At 46.0% G+C, this 20,131-nt stretch overlaps 1 protein-coding gene across 5 annotated transcripts in view; it reads left to right on the top strand.

Moving 5' to 3' along the window:
• SWT1 (SWT1 RNA endoribonuclease homolog) overlaps positions 1–20,131 on the top strand; it is a 976,200-nt gene that overhangs the window by 335,710 nt on the left and 620,359 nt on the right. For all 5 annotated transcript variants that reach the window (XM_085601694.1, XM_085601692.1, XM_085601689.1 and 2 more), the window contains 2 exons: positions 11,320–11,449; positions 12,668–12,766. In XM_085601694.1, the coding sequence (XP_085457820.1) occupies positions 11,320–11,449; positions 12,668–12,766 (229 nt within the window). The remainder of the gene's footprint in view (positions 1–11,319; positions 11,450–12,667; positions 12,767–20,131) is intronic.

Below are 20,131 nucleotides of genomic sequence, written 5' to 3'. Positions count from 1 at the left end.
GCCAAAGGCAAGCTCGTCTGCGCCCGTCCGCGCCTCGACCAGGCCCAGGGCCAGTCCCCCTGGTCCCCCAAAATCAACAACAGGCAAAAAGGTAGTATCCTACACAAGCACTCAGCTTATGGAATTCAGCAATACAATTAACACTCATCACTGTCCCCATTCCAGCATGGACGCACTAACCAATAAACCATTCCACAGCTGCCCCAACTGTGTGTTCAAGCTGGTGCTACCCACCTTGTCCCCACCCCCCAGCTCTCATCCCCCATATTCCAAACCTGAACTCATTTACTCCTCCCTTATAAATGCACGTTCCCTTCCCAAGCATAAATTTGAAATTCACGAACTATTAACCAACCATAATATAGACTTTTTATTCATAACTGAAACGTGGGGTGATTCTTCTTCTGGACTCGACGTCTGCGCCGCCACTCCCGACGGATATTGCGTACTCAGACAGGATAGACCTTTAAAGAAGGGCGGTGGCTTGGCTATTATTTATCGAGATAAATATCTAATTAAAGTAGATACAAATGGCCCACCGGTCTGTGAAGCACTGACCTTCTCAGTCATGCTTTCAAACACCCAATCGTTCAGAGGAACCCTCCTCTACCGCCCACCAGGCTCTCGAGCTGATTTTCTTACAGCTCTAGATAGCTTGATAGAGCCAGTGGCAGGAGCTCCCGACTACACCATCCTGGGAGACTTTAATTTTCACTTTGAATCCCCAGATGATAAGGACTCTTTTTCCCTTATAACAATATCTACTATCAGCGGGTCTACAACAGCTAGTTACAAAACCCACTCACATGGCGGGCCACACACTTTATGGTCTCTTCACTAACAATAGCAACATCTCCCTATCTTCTGTTATACCCCTGACCTGGACTGACCACTCTGCAGTAATTTTTACTATTCAGATTAGAAAAACTAACCGCATGTGCACTGGCTCCCGCGCTCCTAAACAGCTTCGGGAATGGAGGAATATTGACGCCCATCTTCTACAAACAACCCTCTCCTCCACCCAACACAACTTTACATCAGACCCCGACCTAGGGTCTAATAATTACTCACACTGGCTACATAATGCCTTTAGCACTTTAGTACCATCTAAGAATGTTTCCACTAATCGAAGTGCCCCCTCCGCCCCTTGGTTCTCAGAGGTGCTTAGATTAGAGAAACAATGCTGCAGAACCCTAGAAAGACATTGGTGCAAACACTACGACAACAATGATAAAGCACGATATAAGGTACGCGATGATTAAATATACACATCTCATCGTCGCAGAGAAAAGCAAATATTATCTTACACAAATAGAGTCGGCTCAAAAAAAATTCCACCAAACAGCTATTCCAGGTGGTAACCAAACTATCCTGTCCACCAACGAGCTCAACCATAGATGCTTCCCTGGTCCTTTGTAAATCTCTTGCTAACTTCTTTGAAGACAAGGTCAATCAAATTTACGCAAACTTCTCAAATCAGGTCAATTCAGGCCATCCCAATTCAAACACTTTAACCAACGCCCCAGCCACTGTGTTCTCAGAATTCAGTCAGGTTCTACCTGATCAGATAAGAGAGCTTATCTTCTCCATCAAATCAGGATCCCCCCTCGACCCTTGCCCCCCTTCCATTTTAAAACTTATCCCGGACTCCATAGGCCCTATCCTCACCAATATTTGCAATTCAATGTTCCACACAGGCTCCTACCCTTCAGTTTGGAAAAAGGCCATCATCAAACCCCTACTCAAAAAATCTAATCTCGATCCCTCAGAACCAAAAAATTATAGACCCATTGCCTGCCTCCCTTTTCCATCTAAAATTTTCGAAAAAATAATGAACACCCAATTAGCTCAATTTATTGACCATAACAATCTTTTGGACGACACCCAATTTGGATTTAGGAAGGGCCACGGGACCGAGACGGCCCTCATTAAGGTTTCTGACGAGATCAGGATGATCCTAGACCAAGGTGGTGCAGCAGTCCTGATCCTATTGGATCTGTCCGCGGCCTTTGACACGGTCGATCACCCCATCTTGATCGACCGTGTCTCCTCCATCGGCATTCTGCATAAGGCCAGAGCCCTTTTAACCTCATTTCTCGCCAACTGTACCCAGTCAGGTAAACTGGGCAACTTCTACTCCCCTGTATTTACCCTTCCCTGTGGTGTACCCCAAGGATCCTCCCTAAGTCCGACCTTATTTAACATCTATGTGTCGGACTTGGCCAGGGTCATCAAAGCTCACGGGATGAGGTTAACCTCGTACGCCGACGACACCCAACTGGTGCTGGCAGTACACAATGACGGAGTAGAAGTTGCTGCCAGTTTCCAGGAAGGAATGCTATCTATCAGCTCCTGGATGACACTTAACTGCCTAAAGTTGATCTCCGAAAAAACGGAGGTAATGATTTTTGCCAGCCTATCCCCTGGTTGGTCTCCCACTTGGTGGCCAACCGATCTGGGATCTCCTCCACGACCTGTCACTAAGGTCAGGAACCTGGGCGTAATGTTCAATGACAAGCTCTCGTTCATTCACCACGCGAACTCTGTTGTCTCCTCATCCTTCTACACCCTTAAAATGATAAGTAAACTTCTTCCATTCCTCCCCCCCCCAGCGCCGGCAAAACCCTCATGTGCACATTGGTTATGTCGAAGATCAATTATTGTAATGGACTCCTCCTAAATGCCCAGGAGAAAGTCCTGAAAAAAATTGCAACTCTTTCAGAACTCAGCTGCCAGAGTACTGTCTGGCACTCCCAAGTTTAAATCCATCTCCCCAGTTATACGTCAACTTCACTGGCTGCCAATCAGAAGCTGAACTAAATTTAAAGCACTTTGCATCGCATACAAAGCGATATAACAAATTTTGGACCTGAGTTCATAAAAAAAGTACTTTGCCCGTATACCCCCAACAGTCCCTTGCGCTCCTCTTCAGCTTGCCTTCTTACCATTTCTCGCACAAAGAAATCATCATGGGGAGATAGACGTTTTACAGTTGCTACAGCAAGACTAGAGCACACCCTCCCTCTTCACATCAAGGCCAGTCCCACCCTCCTGACGTTTATGAAGCTAGTAAAGACATGGCTCTTCAACCAGTAACCACTCATCTTCACTGCTCTTCTATCATTCACAGCGCCGAGACATCCCAGGGTATTTGTGCGCTATATAAATTTCACAAATAAATAAATAAATTAAATAAAGGAGCTCACCTGTGTCCTGCCGTAACTGGGTGACAGGTTACCCACGGGTTTCCGGTTGGATCAGTCATGCCAGAAGCCTTCCAGCCCTCCCCTCCTCCCTCTGCATCCTATCCAGGTAGTCCTTGAAACTATGGCACCTGAGTAGGTTTAGTGCCTCCTGGTAGGTCTCCCTCGTCTCCTGTAACTCAAGCAGAGAAGCGGGGTCAGCACCCTGAGCATTGTCCAACCGGCGTAGTTTCCCTTCTAGTTCTAAGATCTCACTGCGTATTTCCCACTGCGCTCCAAATGACTGTCCCATACAATACCCCCTTACCACCTCCTTGAAGGCCTCCCATTCCACCAAAGTCGAGGACGCCGTATGTGCATTCGCGAGGAAGAAGGATTCAATAAACGTAGTCAAGGAGGTCTGATATGGGATATCCTCCAATGCCAACGGATTAAGTCTCCAGGAAGGGATCGGGGGTCGTCTCTCTATGGATTGACAAAACAACAATAGTGGGCTATGATCGGACGGCAGTCAAAAGATTATCCCAGGTCTCCTCTTTCAATTGAGTCTTGAGCTCCTTACAGGTCGAGCTATTGATTGCCCTGGCTCTTTTAACCTTCTCCTGACACCGGGGTGTTTCGTGCAGGAGATTCCACAGATCCTTATGTGCTTTAGAGCACTTTTTGTCGAACCATCTAACTACTTGAGTCATAGGAGTTGCACCTGCTTTACAGAGAGCAGATTAAATGAACTTTAAGACATTCAAAAAGGACAACATAATACTTTGCGCCGGCTCCTCCTCTGAGAGACCTAAATGAAAATCAACTCGGCAAGAAAAAACCAAGTTATGGACAAAGTCTGAAGGGACAATAGAGGCCCACAGGACCCTCCGTCCCTTTTCGGTAAGAAAAATTGGTTCCTTATATAGAGGTGCTATACCAGTAAGCTTTTTGTCCCAGAGAACAATAGCCGTCAAGGGATTATGATCACTCAAATTATACCATAAAACTTTAAATTCTACAAGGGCTAAGGACAAACAAAAAGACACGAAGATATAATCTATTATACAACTATGACACCCCCCCACTTAAACGTAGGTGTTCTATGGACTAAACCTTCATGATTAGGGTCCATTAGACTCCATAATTAAACTATTAACGGAATTGCCTTGATGTGTGTGCTTGAGGTGCACCTGGTCGGTGGGTGAGCACTCCAGCTCAGTGCCGACATTATCAAGGCAAGAATAACATGGATGTACGTTAAAATCCCCGGCTAACATAATCACAGTAGATGGGGGTTCGGAATGATAAAAATCTTCTATAAAAGCTTTAAGACTGGTAACAGCATCCAATGCATTCTTAGACATAGCTGCATTTTTAAAGTTAATAACAAGCAATCTACACCTGTTTGTAAAAGTTAAAAGAATGCCCAAAACAGCTTTCGAGTTAGATTTCAAAGCAACTACTTTACAATTGAGGCTCAAATTTACGAATGTGATTATGCCACCGCTAGCACGCCCACTGGACAAAAAGGTCGCTTGTTCTGTGTAAGAGGTGAAGCCGTCCAAATGCAGACATCGTGTAACGTCCCACGTCTCCTGTAGGAAAATAATGTCAAATGTTGTCAACATGCTCAGCCAACCAGCATCTGTTAACTTGTTCCGTACCCCGGCTGTGTTCCAGCTGAGAACCCTAAGAGCCTTATCCGGGCCCTCTACAATGGGCTCAGTCAATCAAGATCTTCCAGTTGACTCAGAGGAGAAAAACGGTCACTAAGTTGGATAGTTGCAGTGCTACTATGGCATGGATGATTGGCCGATTTATCTTGCGGCCTTTTCTGATTGGAGCACAGGCCTCCCTTACCAGGTATCCCAGAAATGTGCGGTGGTTAAAAAAAAGCCCAGAGGAAGAACTGATATTGAGTCCTTAGTGGTACAGAGGATAAAACCTGCCCGCAGGGCTTTGCTAAAGGTAACTGTTGTACAGTAACCTGGGAACATCTTCTGAGGAGGCCCAATGCATCCCACCCTGCGAACCATAATAATCTCCTCTGCCAAAATCTGGAATAGAGGCTGGTGTGCGTTAACCCTGGTCGCCAGCCAATGAACTACTTTGTTCTTGACTTGGTCGTAGTTTTTCTGAGCATCCTTCCTTAAAGGAGGGACGTCCACCATTATGAGAACATAGGGGGTGGTCGCTGGGGGTAGATTAATGGCATTAGTACGATTGTAATCTACTGGGGAGGCTTTTTCTAATATGTGTGGGGCTGCAATTCTGGGGTTATTGGGATCGCTATAGCTGGACGGCCGAACAGGAAAAAAAGCAGACTGGTTGTTGAGATCACCATTATTCGAAGATGAAAACTTCTGTGTAGGGAGCAAACGTCTGCATATGAGGGCATTGGGGTCGTATAGGTTACCTGGGACAAAAGGGGCTCAGTACATCCGGAAATGCCCTAGGAAAGGCTTTTGGGGATTACATCTCCCGCTATGGTGGTGCGACTGTTAGCGCTCAGGGCGGGCTTCCAGGATAGATTCTTGATGTGTGATTATATATTGTCCACAGACCTTTGAAGATTTCCCACTAAATGCTCCTAGGCAGAAATCTGAGTTCCAAAAGCGCTAAGGCCTGTTAAAATCTTGTGTTCAAAGTTCCCAAAAAGTTCTGCAAAATAGCTTTTAGTTTTATCAAGCCCTGGGGACAGTGGAATTATCAGCATTATTTTCACATGCAGCCTTCACTGATGCCTTCCTAGGGCCAATTGGAGGCTTTCTGGTTAGTTTGTTAGAAGGTACTGACCTGAGTTATTTATTTTACATCGGCCTCCCAGTCTTTGAGTATCATCAGAGCACTCATTGGTAGTAGGTTTGCCGTTATTAGGATGTGCATCAGTGTTAGAAGATAAAGACTGATAAAAGGGAGGGGGGACAAGGGAAGGATCAGAGGGGACAGCAGGTAAACTAACAGCCCCCTCACCTTCTGTGTCTCCAGATGTCACAATAGCTTGATGATAAGCAGCAAGCTCTACCACGGCACAGGAAATTTCATCTGATAACACTCCCACTGCCTGATTTAGAAAGGACAGTATGGTATTACTGGCTCTTGGTCTTTTCTCCGTCCCATTAATGCTTCCCGCTTTCCTCTTTCCCGTTATCATTAAAACTCATGTTCAGAATAGTGCTAGCCGAGATTTAAAAAAAAGCAGCTTGGCGGAAACATTCAGGACCTTACTGTTAAATCCACTCAGAAGGCCACATGATGTTTGTGAAAAACCCACTGGCCGCTTACAGGATTAATCTCTAATAAAGATGTAAGAGAGGTGGCCCAGCCCAGCCTCCTCCGGGTGCCGACGGGCTCAGGACGGACCTGCCCTTGGCCCTGGCTTTGCCCACGCGCATCCTGTGCTGCAGGGACCCGCACCGTTGATTTAAGTGCCTCCGGGCGCTGCAGTGACGCGGTGTGAGACCGGGGAGTCTGGGAGATGGACTCCTTTCTCTCCCGCAGGATCCGGTATGCAGGCTTCTCCTGAAATCGAAATTCACACAGTGCCAAGACAGTTAAAAGGAACATAACATATGTATAAAAAATACAATAAGTTACAAACGTCCTGCATAATTACACCAAGTTCAAACAATAGCCAATACGGTCAAAATTAAGTTCTTCTGACACCATTTGAATATAACCATTGAAACACTAAGGGTATAGACAGCAACATTGGGGCATGGGATAACATTTAGTACCTTAACCCTTTTTAAGTAATTAGATTCCTTGAATCATTTAATAGAGCTCTAATACAGATTTCTCTGGAAAGAAACAGGGCGAACCCTGTAGCATACTGTCACGTCCCCTAGTTCATACAAAAGTTTAAAAGCCGCCTGATAATAAATAATTCCTTCTTGTAGGAAGAGAGGCTTAAAAGGGATTTCCTGGGGATCTGATAAAATTTACAAAAAAGTGCTAAGTGGTCTGCTCCGATCCGTTGTCACAGGGGCCTTTTCGGTGATGATTTTTTGGGAATACAGTCAGTTAATGACAAATAAGAAGGTGAAAACGAGTTAAAAGGTACCTGTGCTGTACATCATTGGTTACTGTAAGGTACAATTTACATCTAGACTGATTGCTCCATTCTATGTACCGCCCCAGTGTTGCCACGGCAGGTCTCAAACACATGCTCTTTAATTTCTTTTTGGGAATTCCTTAAAATATCCTCTGGATGAGATCATAAATCCCTCTCTGTCCGCCCCAAACCCAGCAGGGCCTGCTTTATATTCTGTGACCACGGAATTCTGTTCATCATATCTATCCTCATACAGTCCTTAAGAATTGACTTAGTGAATGAAGTTTCTTATTTGGACCAAACAGAGTGCCATAATAGTAGGGGTTTAGTTTCAAGGGTATCCAAGAGGAAATCAACACCCAATTCCCAGTGAACAATGGATGCTGGAGTAGAGCGGGGTACTGACGAGAGTCTTGTAGAAAGGCATTTTCTATTAATTTTGAAGCACTCTTGTTTCCTATAGCCCAGATCCCTGCACCATACACTTCTGTTGAAATTGTTTTAGCATTATAAAGGGTCAGCATCCGGACAATAGGTTTGTTGCCTAACTTAGAGGCCAACCTCATCAACCATTCATTATTCCTGATCATATTTGAAACCCAGATCTCCCTATGGTGCTTCCAGTCCAGTTTACATGAAAACTGGCTCCCCAAATAGCTAAAGGTGTTGATGTGTGTTGTAGCTTTCTCCCTTTAATAAAAAAGGTATGTATGTTACCCTCCTGCACAACCGCAACGCATTGTATACGTTTTGGCAATATTGATTTTCATACTGCTCTTTCCCTTAAAATCTGTGAATGAATATATTAAAAGCTGCAGACTCTTTGGGATACGTGCTAAGAGAGTCCCATCGTTGGCATACAGGAGTATTGGGGTCTGCTGCATCCCAGTCCTGTGTGTATCTGCACCCACCGCCTGAAGCGTTTCTTCCACTTCAATTATGTAGAAAGAGGAAGGGCCCCAGTACGCACCCCTGTCGAACCCCTCTCCTCATGCCAAAACCTTCAGTCAGTTCGCCAAAATGGATTTTTTGCCTTTAAATCATTATACAAGTGGGCCAACATGAGATAATCTCCTTCGAGCATGTTTTTGTCTAGCCATTCCCAGAGCTTCCTGCGATCGACTAAAGTTTATGTATATTCATGTTTACGCTGGGACAACGTTCAGTAACAAATGTATGGTGGCAAGCTAAAGAAACGTTACACAAAATATTGAAATTCCTTTTAAAGACTTCTGTTGCTAGGGTGATAGGTTTATGATCATTAATAAAAAAATCTGAATATTTACCCTTCTTTTTTAAGGTTATCTGCTCTAATACTGTTACACTCTGCACTGAATAGCTGTTTATGTGCTCTGACCCCTAAAACATGTTGAAATGGTCTTAAACCTGATTGGCACATTTAGCTTTCCTGTTAAGCTATAGTATATGGTGCAGAGGTACACCCATGGCATGGAAAGTTAGATGCCACTTGTGCACTGCTGCACCTATTGTGCCATCCACTGAAGTGGCAGTGAAAACATGGCTTTGGGCCTACCCTGTGGAGCTTGACAGCAACAGCTTCAACCCTGCTGCACATACCTGTTAAAATGACCCTTTTGAAAACATACCTGTTAAAATGACCCTTTTGACATGTAGGAAAACCTAATGTTAAATATTAAATAGTTCACCCCTAATCACATTGTGCTGCCCACATGATAGGGTGCATAATATTTAAGGGTGGAACATGAGCAACTTTATAAACTGCATGTTTCCCAAGAACGAGACCTAAAACCACAGTCCAGTATGGATTATACACTTTAATCTGTAACCTTTGACCTGTACTAGCTATATATTTCCTTCAAAGAGTAGTTTTTATAGTTAATAATAATCCAATATGAAGGTAAAGTATTCCTTTTATTAAATGTCTGAAATTACCTTTATGAAAATTACTTTCACTCTGCCTGAAAATACTGGAGGCTAATTTGCATAAGCTCTCCAACACAAAATCTTGCTGCATTGACATATCATTAATTTAATCGTGTAATCATTATGTTCACATTGATCACTCACATTGATCCTCTGGTGATGGAACCTATTTAACTATTCTCTGGATATATATAATTTTCTCTTTGTCAATGTATGTAACTCAATTCATTGTTCATCATCCAAAATGAATAGGAACATTTTCTAGGACCTACTACTTTGTGCTTAATGCAAATAATATAGCAAACTTGAAAATACGTATTTTTGTGTGCTTCATACACTTACAATAAGGAATCAGTAACACTGTAGTAGAATTTGTATGAAATAAGAGCAGAGGAAGTACTATGTATATTTGAAATATGTGAGGCATTTAGCAACATGAGTTTCAGGTAACCATTGGGAATCAAGACCGGATGGCAAGTGGATATAGGATTGTAACTGACTGGTGAAGACCTGTTTTGTCGAATGGTATGCTCTTGTCCACTGTTCTTCCTACAGACTGAAGGAAGAGCAGTGGTCAAGAGCATACCATCCGAAAAAACAGGTCTTCGCCACCATGAGATTGACTAATTTACTAGATAGAACATGTAGTGCCAATAGAGAGATCGGCAAGATTTGACAGTATGACAGTGGAAAATGTATTCCGATGATGTGAAAATGCCCTGGAAGGGGTGATGGCTGTACAGTATGTTGAGGACTTTTTTAGGCTTGCAACAGGTCCAAGGTTTGCCTGGTAGCCTTTAGGCTGAGTAAGCAAATATACATGGATATATATAAAATAGCACTTTTAATTGCTGTGCTGTATATATGATTGATAGCGAAGTATCAAATTCGGTATAAAGGCAAAACTTCTTAGGATTGGCAGCCAGCATTGGTCAGATGGCCAACAGAAAAGGCATGTTTGGTGAAATAAAGAACCACAAAGAGTGGACTTGTAACCTGTTTGGAGTTTGCTGCATAAACATAAATTAAAAAGGCCATCTCTAGAGTTCTGGCCGCTTTGTCAACCTCCAGTCTCAATTGCAATTGGGTGTGTTATCTGAAATACAACCAAAGGGGGAAGTCTCAGTGGGCACCGTGAGTATTCTATCAATCTGGATGTAAATTGTATATGGTAAAAGGCGTCATTTTTCTCTTCCGTGTATCCAGGAGTATCATGTCTTTTATAATGTGTGTTTGTTTTCCTGAAAGTTTTTGCTGTGGGGCCCCTCTTCCCTCACCACCCCTTCTGATGGATGTGTCTAAGCAATTCTCTCAAATTTGGATATGTTGTCGCTAAATACTCTTTGCGCTTCCGTAGTCCTTTTTTACAGAAAACCGTACTTTGCAACTAAAGTGGAACATTTGTAGCCTAATGTTGCGCTTAAATTATTACATATTGTAAATAGGGGTTGTTTCATTCTCTGTGAATGAGAATAGGAAAGCCAGCTGTCATATATTAATTTTGGTGCAGCCTATGCCTCATCGTAGCTTGATCCTTCAGAAGTATTTATGTCTCCTGTAGACATAGAAAATCTCAGCTTGTTAATTGTTATTTTTAGAATATTCCATGTATTTTGTCTTTTATGAGGAGAGTTATGCCCCCTCATATTTAGCAAAGTGAGCTTAACCATGTTCTTTCGTAAAGAGCATACTTCATACCACTACAGAAACCTGAAAAGAGCAAGAAGTAATCTCTGCTGTGTCGTGTAGTTGTCCTTAATAACCAATAAGATTGAGGCTCTCCCTAGCATTCACTCTGTATCGCACTTGATCTATTGTAGCCATTCAACCCTGCATTTTTTTAATTAAACTTAACTGCAATGGGGAAGATGTAGATTTCTTTAATTATGTGTTGCTTACATGTGGTGGAAATTCAAGAACTGCTGTTCTGTTGCTATTTGACTTGGCGTTTCATGGTTACAGATTTTCAAGGTAACTGATACTTATCCTTTGTGTTATGAATTGTCTAATTTTTAGGGGGATGCATAAATTGGAATATTTTGTAAGGGACAAATCCCTCCTTTATTTTGATGTATTTTGCTGTTTTCAATATTGTCATATAGTCTTTATTTTGTTGCTATCGTTTAATTTTCCTTCTGTTGTATTTAATTGAATACTATTCCCCCATTGATATAGATGCAGATAGTGGAAGAGTTGCATACTGCCCGGAGTGAAAAAAAGTTGGATTTGGCTGTGGCGCAGACATGTGGGGAACTGACCAGCATGGACATTGATTCTCCTGAAGACACTGTTCACAATTTTCCTGGTATACATGTTGAAAACACAGAGGCAAAATTCTTTTAAGCTTACCTTTTCTATAATATTCTTTCTTTCCTTGTTTTTCAGACTTTGTATGAGCCTTTTTTTCAAAGTCTAAACTTAGGGAGATGAACGAGTAAAGCAATTGGAGGAAACTTTTATTCCTCTGCTAGTCTGAAACGTAGTCTACTCAATCAGTGTGCATGTTGGTTAATGATACTCAAAGGGTATTTTGACCTGGACCAGGTGATTGCAAGCTTCCACCTTACCTCTGAGAGCCAACAAAACCTCCATTCACTGTCAGATTAATTTCTTTGAGTATGACCATTTCTCATACAAAGGTCTAACGTTTGCACAAGGATCTTTTCCACTTGAATTGTCATACTTTCTCCAAAAAATTGATGCTTAAGCGATTTTTCTCATCGACCACTGAATGTAAAATGTAAATGATATGGGAGAAGCACTCTTTACAAATCTGTCGAAAGAAAGTCTTTTCAAAGCCATAGCAGAGTATTTGAAACACACAAAAGAAGTTCTTGCATAAGAGTCCTGATTAATTAATACTATCCAGCTAGTGTGAAGATCCAATTTGTTTGTCTAGATACCACCGACAAATGCATGACACAATACTTGGAAGTCACGTAAATAAATCCCGTGCAAGAATCATGATTAGTTAATACAATCCTGCTTCTCTAAAGATCCAATTTGTTGGTCAAACTAACATGGACAAATGCATGTTTAAAAGTTTTTTCTTTATTTTCATCTTGTTAAATATGGTAAGGACATGGACACAGCCTACGTGTTTCGTCCCTTGCACATTGGGACTTCTTTAGGGCAGAAATATGAGTTAGTCTGGTAGAGAATGAACCTCAGAGGATCTCAGGATATTGCCACACTTTTCGAGAGGTAGGAATGATCAGTTACTTGTGGACAACAGAGGGCCTCAATAGACTATAAAAACAGGTGTGCTAGGCGGAAGCTGGAAGTCAGACGTTTCTGCTACTGCGGTAATTTCCTGAGATCCTCTGAGGTTCATTCTCTACCAGACTAACTCCTATTTCTGCCCTGAAGAAGTGCATGCATGTGTGAGTATTTCCATGTGTAGTGTGTACAGTCCTCGATATTGGGGAATATATTATTTTCTTTTTCATGATGTCCATTACTGTGTGGTATTGCTTCACAGGACTAATATTATGGTCCTTGGATTTTGTTCTTTTCTTTCTAGTGAACACATCCTGCTCAAACCTACTGATTGTCATTGACACCAACATTATGATCGGACACCTTCAGTTTATCAAGACTTTGAAGACAATGGATCTTCCAGGTACATGTGTTTAATCTCCACATACTGATTGAAAATGCAGACAACTTCTTCGTTATTGCTTAAATACTTACTATATGAACGCTTTTCAAGACCATCACCGGAGTTATGGTTAGGATGATGAGGATTGCATAACAAATCACGTCAGTGCTGGCCTATTCCAGCCTTCAGTGAATTCTTTTCCAGTGAAGAGTAAAATGTCTCTCTCCCCCACTCGTCTATCCAAGCCCCTTCTCGCCTTTTGATATGCACTTATCTTAGTTCACTCAGCAGTAGCACCTTTAAATGTTGCGGTATTCTATGGTTTATACTTCTCAGTGCTCAGTCTGTAAATAAAAAATACATTGAGATGCACAAAGATTTTTAGGCGCTGCCACCAGAGTTGTTGAATGCATGGATTGCTGGACACCACCACTGACTTGATCCTCCTGCAACCTTCTTGCTTTCTCCCTAGGCTTCATTTATATCACCCTTGTTGATTCCTTTTCAGCCTTGCTTTTTCCCTTTGTCATCATTTTCTTATGTCTTTCATTCCTCCTTTCTACTCTTCTCTCCTCTCAAGGATGATAAATAATAAGCCCTGGTCTACAAAAATGAGTGGCAGTGGCCAGCATCATGGAACCACTGTCACAAATTAAGCACTGCACCGTCTAAAAATAAATTAGCATGACCTATGACCCGGGGCGCTGTTCAAGCGTCTTATAAGCTGCCTTCCATTTTAGTGATGTCTAGAACTGTTTGAGGGGAAAACATCTGTTGGTGAGTTCATAGGGACTGTCATTAAAATGCCAAAGGTTGAAGTTTATGCAAGCTCTTTAATGTTGAATTTCTGGGTTTGGTTTATTAATTCGAATTTGTGAAGAACAATGACAGCATTTAAGGCATTACCTCCTTTTAGTACGCAGAATGTTCAATACTGACTATCACACACTTGTCATCTATATGTCTTGCTCTCTATTTTGTGCCTGCCATGCTCTCGTTCTCTCTCACTCCAACACTTAAGCTCTTCTGCTTTTATTCTCTCTCTGTGTCCCTCCCTGTATTTTACTTCAATTTTTGTAACAAATTCTCTCTCGATTTTAGATTTTGCTGGACAAAAGGTGGGATTTGTCAGGGAATGCCCAACGAGAAATGTTCAGCAAGATTCGAAGCTGTTTTATTGAGATGTGAATGCCACAATCCTAGTAACCTCACCAATCCTTTTTCTACCATTATATATAACCTTTATATTAACACACTCTGGGGTGTCTGTTTCATATCGGATGTGCCTGGTTTCGTATCTAGCTTTCATTGACAAAGTCCTTTTCCAGATTTTATCAGATAAAACCTGCTAAAATGTACTGGGGGCAAAAGCTCTGTATAAAAATAAGGCAATGCATGCAGATCCTAATGCAATAAATTCTCAAGCTGCAGGTTGGGCCTTTTTCTGAGACTAGGAAGTCTTATTTGGGGGTTTCTCCAGGATTCAGTAAATACCCCAACCCAGGGTGTTTGGCAGGTCCATGATTATCCCATCCAATTCTCCCCTGCTTGAAATAGGCTCTTAGCGTAGACAGGCAGAAAAGTGGTGAGTTATTTCATAGTATTGATGGATGAAGGGGTGACTGGTGTGGTCTGCTCATATCACAAAACAGATAATCCCAAAATATAAATAAACGTTGTGATACAGAACAATATTGTGAGAAATTGGGTTGTTGGTTGAGGGAGGTGGGTGATATCCTACACAAGCAATAGCCACAATTTTTGTCAGGGTGAACCACAAAATGTCAATAAATTAACTTGAGCTTAACCCTCTGGTAGCTTTGCAGTCAGGCTTAACTGAGAGGTAATGTGTAAAGTATTTATGCAGCACTCAAACAGCAATAAAATTAAAACACAAAACAGGAAACATTCCACACCAATTTAGAAACACAGAGCAAAATCCTAATCAGTAGATCAAGAGTTATGAATTTTTTAAGTTTAGGGTGAAAAATAGCTCCTGAAAGATCAAAGCGCAAACTGTGGACATCAGGTCGCACAATACCGAGGCAAAGGCAAAAGTTATGGCCGACCGCGATGGTGCGATGGTCGATACACTAAGTGGATTACGCCTGGTCTCGCTTACCTTCGGTCTTAGAAGACATTTTTAAAGAAAATGTCAGAGAAGGTAAATTACAGCAGAGCAAGTCAACTGGTGGTGTCCGAGGAGGAGGCGTCGTTGTTTGGGAGCAGCTGGTCGAAATGGCTGTGCAGATTCCTTCATTTGGACTTAGTCTCTTTTTTGGAAATAGAAGATCTCGAGTGGGACAGAGCTGCAGATGAGAGCTCCACAAGGCCGGATGCCCCCTTCTGCAAGGAGCTACTGAACAGGATTTTCTGCTGCAGAGAAGAACATCATAAGTAACAATTGGATCTGAAAGAAACACGTAGTGATTCCTTACCTTAGAATTACCCCCAGGCGTCAGACTGGATCTGGAAAGTACCCCTGCGCGTCGGTAGGCGTCATCGTGCAGCTCCGCGTGCGTTGTTGGCGTAGTTGGCGCCGGGATGACATCGCTGGAGCTACTTGGATGCGCCCACGCGCGCTGACGTCCGTTCTTTCTTTTTCCACACCAGTAAGAGCAGATCCGGGAAGAGCTAGTACCCTCAGTCATTTTTTGACTGAGTTTTTTTAGGCCTTTTGTCTCTTTTTTTCTCGAGTCGATCGACTCCTGGTGTCGTACGGATTCCTGGGCTTAAGAACTGTGGGGACTGTCACCGCATGATGTCGGTGAAAGACCCAGACCCAAGTCGTGCCCCGACTGCCGGGCCATGAGACTTTGCGGGAGCGGTCCCGAAAGTTGCTGGAAGTCTGGCAGTCGGCTCCGCGCCACTCAAGGTTCCGGTCCCGTGGGAGGTCGAGGGACCGGTCGCGGAGCCGTCACCATCATTCTTCTGGATCTAAGTCTTTGCACTTGGGGTCAGGTAAGTCGAAGCTTTCCAAAAAGGAGTCGAAGAAACGTCGTCGCTCCTTGACTTCCCCTTGCCCGTCGCGGCTGAGGGTGCGGGTGGTGCCACACCCGCGGCTCCGGCGGAGCCTGCGATGTCGCCGCCGGTCTACCTGCCCTTCCCGGGTCCGTCGGCGACGCCTGCCCAGGTGCAAGAGTTTCTTGCTGCCATGGCCCGACTCTTTGGGCCGTCTGGCCCCGCCTGCGTGCCTCGCGGGCCTGACTGGGGGTCCTGTCCTTCCATAGCCGTCGTCTCCGGTGCCGCAGGACCCCCTGGGATCCGGGATCGGACCCCGGTCGATGCCAGTTGACCTTATAACGCCTCCACTGACATCGGCACCACCCCTCGACATCGCCTGCTCCTCAGGACGACGTTGTCCCCAGTTTCAGCCTTGAACCTATATCCTTCCTCCGTATTTTCAGCCTGTTCCACAGACTTCGGAGGAAGGGGAGGACTGGCAGGGGTCTGAGGACCCTCTCGCACAAGACTGTGCTTATGACCCAGACTGGGCAGAGGATTTGGGGGATGCCAGTGGTCTTGACACCTCACCTCACCTGACCTTGGCATGCTGTCTCCTCCTACCGTGGCCGCGGAGGAGGGAGCCAGTTACACAGTGGTGTTGCGTAGGGCGGCCAAGGACCTCCACCTCGAACTCACTACAGTGGCCGTCAGGACTAACCTTCTGACAGAAGTGCTCCAGCTGGCGGCGACCTCTTCGGAGCCCTTGCTGCCCTTTAATGAAGCACTGTCTGACGTTCTTTTGGGCACCTGGTCCAGGCCCAACACAGGGGCTCCTCTGGACAGGAACGTGGCCAGACCCCATCGCCCGGCTCCGGGCAACCCCCTCTTCCTTTCCCAACACCCCACTTCTGAGAGCCTGGTTGTCCAAGCCTCTGCGTCCCAGAGTGCGTTCCCTTCCGCACCTCCGGATAGGGAATCCAAGAAGATGAAACAGCTTGGTAAGAAGCTGTTTTCATCTGCCAGCTTAGGGCTGCGGTCGGTGAACACCGCATGCCTCTTGGGCCGTTATTCCCACTCTGTGTGGGACGCGGTTGCGCAGGTGCTGCCTAACTGTCCGGAGAAGGCCCAGACAGTACTCGCCCAAGCTATTGCTGCTGGGAGAGACGCAGCTAAGTTCACCATCCGTTGTGGGGTTGACACAGCCGACTCGCTGGGCAGGGCGATTTCCACGACGGTGGCACTTAGGCGCCATGCCTGGCTGAGAACAACTGGCTTCTCGGGGGATGTCCAGAACACTCTGATGGACATGCCCTTTGATGGCATTCGCCTTTTTGGCAGATAGTGCGTTGGAGCGCTTTAAGGACTCAAGGGCTACAGCCAAGTCCTTGGGCCTGACTGCCACTCGGAATCCTCCGCCTTCTGCCTTTCGCTCCTTTCGTGGCCACGGAAGGGGTGCCCCTCTACATTCACAGGGCCACAGGCTGGCGCTGCAACAACAACAGCGCGGCCGTGGGCGTGGGAACCGTCAAGGCGGTTCAGGGGGCCAGCGGGCGGGTCAGTCCACCTCCACCCCCGCAGCATCCACTGCAAAGCCTTCCTAGTCCGACCATTCAGGCCCATCAAACACCAGTGGGCGGCAGAATTTGCCATCATCTCCCCCACTGGTGCAACGTCACTTTGGCCAAGTGGGTGTTGCAAATTGTCCGAAGGGGCTACTCCCTCCCCTTCGAGACTTCCCCTCCAGTCATGCCACCTCAATACCACCGCATGTCGGGGGACCATCTTGCGCTTTCTCAGCAGGAAGTCATGGTCCTCTTGGCCAAGGGGCCCATCGAGCGCGTTCCTGGGCCAGAAGTAGGTCGTGGTTGTTATTCCCACTACTTTCTGGTCCCCAAGAAGGACAAGGGTCTGCGTCCTATCTTAGACCTTCAGAACGTAAATCGCTTCCTCGGGAAGGAGAAGTTCAAGATTCTAGCACTTGCTCAGGTCTTGTCTGCCCTAGACCCACAAGATTGGATGGTAGCGTTGGACTTGCAGGACGCTTACTTTCATATTCCTGTCCTGCCGGCCCACCGGCGTTACCTGCGGTTCACGGTAGGCCACGAGCATTTTCAATTCACCGTGCTCCCTTTTGGCCTTACTAGCGCCCCTCGGGCGTTCACGAAAGTGCTGGCGTGGTCGCAGCTCATCTGCGCAAATCAGGGGATCCAGTCTGGTGTCCCAGTCTTCCCCTATCTCGACGACTGGTTGTTGAAGGCGGGCTCGCCCCAGGCAGTCGTTTCCCACCTCCAGTCTATGGCCGACCTCCTGCATTTGCTGGGGTTCTCCATCAACATGCCGAAGTCGCACCTGATTCCCTCTCAGAAGCTCCTCTTCATCGGAGTGGTTCTGATTTCGGCGTGGTTTCGGGTTTATCCTCCCGAGCAGCGAGTCCGGGATATACAGGCTATGATTCCGATCTTTCAGCCTTTATCCCGGGTTTCGGTCAGGGTGACCCTCCGGCTACTGGACCTGATGGCCTCCTGCATCCTGTTGGTGGATAATGCCAGATGGCATATGCGGGCTCTGCAGTGGGAACTGAAGTTCCAGTGGACACAACATCAGGAAAACCTGTCCGATCATGTCTAGATCTCGGAGGGCACTGCACAACAATTGCAGTGGTGGCTCACCAATCGTGATTGGGTCAATGGCAGATCCCTCTCCCTTCCCCAACCGGAACACACAGTGGTGACGGACGCGTCCCTTCTGGGATGTGGCGGCCACATGGGAGTGGCGGAGATCAGAGGACTCTGGTCTCCGGCGGAATCCTGGCGCCATATTAACCTTCTGGAGCTTCGGGCGATCCAACTTGCACTGAAAGCATCCTTCCTTCTGTCAAGGGGAGAGTACTGCAGGTGTTCACGGACAACACCACCGCCATGTGGTACTGCAACAAACCGGGCGGGCTGTGGTCGTGGACCCTGTGTCAGGAGGCTCTGTGTCTCTGGACTTGGCCGGAACATCAGGGCATTTTCCTGGTGGTTCAACACCTGGCAGGTTCTCTTAACGCCAGTGCGGACAAACTCAGCCGCCGGTGCTTGATAGATCCCGAATGGCGTCTGCACTCGGACGTGGCCCAAGGTCTCGTTCAGCAGTGGGGAGAGCCTTGGTTAGATCTATTCGCCACCGAAGAGAACGCGCAATGTCATCAGTTCTGCGCGTTGGAATTTCCAAGGCAGCACTCGCTAGGCGATGCTTTTTGTCACGAGTGGAGTTGCAGTCTACTATACGCCTTCCCGCCTATACCACTTCTACCCAGAGTGCTGAAGAAGATCAAGCGCGACTGGGCCCAAGTCATTCTTGTGGCTCCGGACTGGGCTTGAAGAGTATGGTATCCCGAGCTACTCAGTATGGCTATCGATCCCCCGATCCGACTGCCTCTTCGGGAGGATCTTCTGTCGCAGCAACAGGGGACGGTCTTTCACCCGAACCTGTGCAGCCTCCACCTCCTTGCGTGGAGATTGAGCGGCGGCATTTGACATCTTTTGACCTGCCTCCCTAAGTTTGTGATGTAATCTTGGCAGCCAGGCGTCCCTCCACTAAGACCGTATACACCTGTAGGTGGAATACGTTTGTGGCATGGTGCACAGCAAAGGCGGTGGATCCCCTTTCGGCCCCTCTTTCAGAGGTCCTTCTATTCCGTCTTTCCTTGGCCCAGCAGGACTCTGCTCTGGGCACTATCAAGGGCTATCTCTCAGCCATTTCAGTCTTTTTATGGCTTCCAGATCAACCTTGCCTTTTCAAGTCCCCTGTTGTAAATAGATTCTTAAAAGGCATTACTCATCTTTTCTCTCCTGGTCCTTTCATAATGCCTCAATGGGACTTGAGCCTGGTTCTGACATATCTGATGTGGGCTCCCTTTGAGCCACTTCACAACTGTCCTCTTCGGCTTCTCACTTTAAAGACCGCTTTCCAAGTGGCCATCACCGATCGCCAGAAGAGTGAGTGAGCTCCAGGCTCTTTCCTCTAAACCTCCTTTTCTCTCTGTCCATCCAGACAAAGTAGTTCTAAGGACCTGTCCATCTTTTCTGCCAAAGGTTGTCACTGCCTTTCACATCGGGCAGACCATCACTTTGCCTACCTTCTTTCCGCCTCCGCATCCTTCGAAAGAGGAAGAGAGGCTCCACCGTCTGGACCCAAAACGTGCGCTCTCTTTCTACCTAAACCACACACAACAGTTCCGGGTGGATGACCAGCTCTTTGTTGGCTACGTGGGCGCCAAGAAAGGTCGGGCTGTGCACAGGCGGACCATCTCTCGTGGGTCGTTCAGTGCATAAAGGCTGGTTATTCTTTGGCGAAAAAAGAGCCTCAGGTGGGGCTGCGCGCCCATTCTACCAGGGCGACGGCAGCCACTACTGCTTTGGGACGGGGAGTTCCCTTGCTTGACATCTGTCAGGCAGC

This window comes from Triturus cristatus, chromosome 4_2 (assembly GCF_964204655.1).
Source record: "Triturus cristatus chromosome 4_2, aTriCri1.1, whole genome shotgun sequence".
Lineage (NCBI taxonomy): Eukaryota > Metazoa > Chordata > Amphibia > Caudata > Salamandridae > Triturus > Triturus cristatus.
Note: the sequence above shows the minus strand (reverse complement) of the source record. Positions and strands in the feature narration are given on the sequence as shown.